Raw genomic sequence first — 3,005 nt, 5'->3', positions numbered from 1 at the left:
TTAATTGTAATGGATATGTAAATGGGCTAATATAATAATATCTAATAAATTGAATCCATTTTTATAACTAGCTAGATTAAACTCATCTTCTTCTTTTTTTTAAATTATATAACTAAATAAAAAAAATTTAAAGACCGCGCGATGGAAAACTCGAACTCAGAACTTCAAATTTTAGATATTACTAACTTCCTACCACTAGATCAACACACACGCACGATCAAACACATCTTTACGATAAGAAATAGTGGTGTCTGACAACTGAAATGTTGAATGAAATTTGTACACAAATAATAAAAATGAAGTAATTTTTTTTTAAAATCTGGTTAAATTAATGGCACCTTGTTACTAGGCTTAGTTTTCACCTGCCAATGCAACTCTCTAGAATCTGACAAATGGGCTTACTCTAGAAATGAAATTAATTTATTGATATTATTAATTATGTGAATATCGAAAGTGCAGTTTATTTATGAAAAAACAGCCAAACTTAGTTTAGAAAGATTTATAACCCTATTTAAATCTACTTATATATATTTTCTGAATAGATTATTTCGGAACTATTTCGTGCAGCAGCTAGTGTTCTCTTTTCCTTAGTAGAAAATCTTTTACAATGTATACAGAGCAGCGCATTTATGCCAACATGTGTATTTTAGGACAGAGAATCCGAACCATTTTCCCTTGCTGCACTAATTGGGAAGTTCAAATCCATTTCAACTAGCTAATTAGTAAGTCAAATAGATTAATTATCTCATATTTTTCACTCCAACTAATTAACTAGCTCATCAGAAATTAATTGGAATTGGAATATTTATTTTCATCATATTAATTCATTCACAATGCATTACAAGAATTCTGCACATAGACAACATATATTTTGTGTTGTCTATGTGGGAAACATCTGTTGTTGAGACCGTTGTTGTCTATTCTGGGGTGCAATCGTAATTGCATATCATTAATTCGTATGATATATAAAGAATGACTCATGTGTCCACCAATTATAATGTGTCCAGATGTTTTATTTATTTTCATGAAAGAAGAGAAGCAAAAGTGAGAAAAGAGAAAAAAAAGTAGCACAGAAAAATACAAAAAAATGAAGTAAAAAGAGTGGAAGTATATATAGAGCAGAGTCTAACAAAACAGCAGTAGTATATCAGTGTCAAAACCAATAAAACCAAGATAAAGTTTTTCCTTTTTTCCGAAGAAAAAGACAGTGAAAAAGGAACACACACCCCCACCTTCAACTTAAATCTCTCTTCTTCCTCATTTATATAAAATAATACTAGTACTACACATATGCATGTATAATATTTAGAGAGAGAGAGAGAGAGGGGGGCTGTCACGGGTTTGTCTTGAAAGGCCCTTATTTCCACAGTTGTAGACAGACAGACACATATTCCTCTCTCACTACATACCCGAGGTCTTCTTGGTAAATATAAAATTTTCACCACTCTTGAATTCCCCAAACTACAAATCCAGTGAGTTTGGTTTGAAGAAAGAAACCCTAGCTGATGGCGCTGATGGTGGAGAATTGCGAGAGCATAATCTTGTCGCTGGAGTCGCAGAAATCAGTGCCTGCCCCATTCCTGAGCAAGACGTATCAGCTGGTCGACGATCCGGCCACCGACCACGTCGTCTCGTGGGGCGAAGACGACACCACTTTTGTCGTGTGGCGGCCGCCGGAGTTCGCCCGCGACCTCCTCCCCAACTACTTCAAGCACAACAACTTCTCCAGCTTCGTCCGCCAGCTCAACACCTATGTCAGTACTACTGCATTACTACCACTTTCTCGCTCACACTATGTATAATGTGTAATTGTTTATGAAAACTAGGGTTTCAGAAAGATCGTCCCTGACAGATGGGAGTTCGCCAACGACTTCTTCAAGAAGGGGGAGAAGCACCTGCTCTGCGAGATCCACCGCCGCAAGACCGCCCAGCCCGCCGACCACCACCCGCCCTTCTTCCCTTACCCTTCCCGCCTCAGCATCTCCCCGCCCGATTCCGACGACCAACATCTACACTACTCCTCTCCGCCGCCGCCCATCCCATCCCCACCCGACTCGCTCACCGCGCTGTCCGAGGACAACGAGAGGCTGCGCCGGAACAACCACATGCTCATGTCGGAATTGGCCCACATGAGGAAACTCTACAACGACATTATATATTTCGTGCAGAATCACGTCAAGCCTGTCGCTCCCAGCAATTCCTACAACTCCTCTCTCTTCCTCTGCAACTCGCCGCCGCCTCTGCACAATCTCATGACCTCCAACAAGAATTCTTCGCACAACTTCGCCAAGGTTCTAGAAGAACCCGAACCCTACAGAACTAAGCTGTTTGGAGTGCCGCTGCAATCCAAGAAACGGTTGCATTCAGAGTTTAATTCGTCAAACAAGTCGAGGTTGGTTCTCGAGAAGGATGATTTAGGGCTGAATCTCATGCCGCCGCCGCCATGTTAGGAAAATAGTTTTTTTATTTTTTCTCTGTTACGTTTAATGTGTTTATCATTTAGTGCTCGTGAATCTTGTTGAAGCAGAAACCAAAACTTGAGGGAAAAACTAAACGTTTCTGTACATAGAATTGTAGCAGCCATGGTGTTATCTTAGCTTGATGCAGGTGGGTTTTCTAGTTAGAGAGAGAATGACGATCAAATTAAGGTTAAAATCCGTTCAAGACTGTTTTTTATGTTTTGGCTTAGTTCAACGGATATTTCTCTCTTGTAGTTTGGATCTTAATAATCCAGCATTTAATTCCTCTCTTTCTGGTTTTCATTTCTGGCTGTTTCTGTCGCATTAATTAATGCTCGCATGAGAGAGAGAGAGAGAGAGACTAAAGCTCTTATATGTTTCCAGTTCTACTGAGGAGAAAACTCATAAATTTGCAGCCTGGCTTTAATGGCAAAAGATTTCTTGTTTTTTGTTCTTGTCTGATCAATCATGAATTAATGTATCATACGTACAATCTCAATAAAGTATTCGTAAAAAAAACTTGAAAATAAAGAGTTAATTCACAAA

At 39.0% G+C, this 3,005-nt stretch overlaps 1 protein-coding gene across 1 annotated transcript; it reads left to right on the top strand.

Moving 5' to 3' along the window:
* Positions 1–1,146: 1,146 nt before the first annotated feature.
* LOC131010819 (heat stress transcription factor B-4) lies at positions 1,147–2,749 on the top strand. The gene is made up of 2 exons (XM_057938482.1): positions 1,147–1,754; positions 1,827–2,749. Exons 1-2 carry the CDS (start codon positions 1,506–1,508, stop codon positions 2,448–2,450), a joined length of 873 nt encoding a protein of 290 aa, XP_057794465.1. The 5' UTR covers positions 1,147–1,505; the 3' UTR covers positions 2,451–2,749.
* The last annotated feature ends 256 nt before the right edge of the window (positions 2,750–3,005 follow it).

This window comes from Salvia miltiorrhiza, chromosome 2 (assembly GCF_028751815.1).
Source record: "Salvia miltiorrhiza cultivar Shanhuang (shh) chromosome 2, IMPLAD_Smil_shh, whole genome shotgun sequence".
Taxonomy (NCBI): domain Eukaryota; kingdom Viridiplantae; phylum Streptophyta; class Magnoliopsida; order Lamiales; family Lamiaceae; genus Salvia; species Salvia miltiorrhiza.
This window is presented reverse-complemented; position numbering and strand designations above follow the sequence as displayed.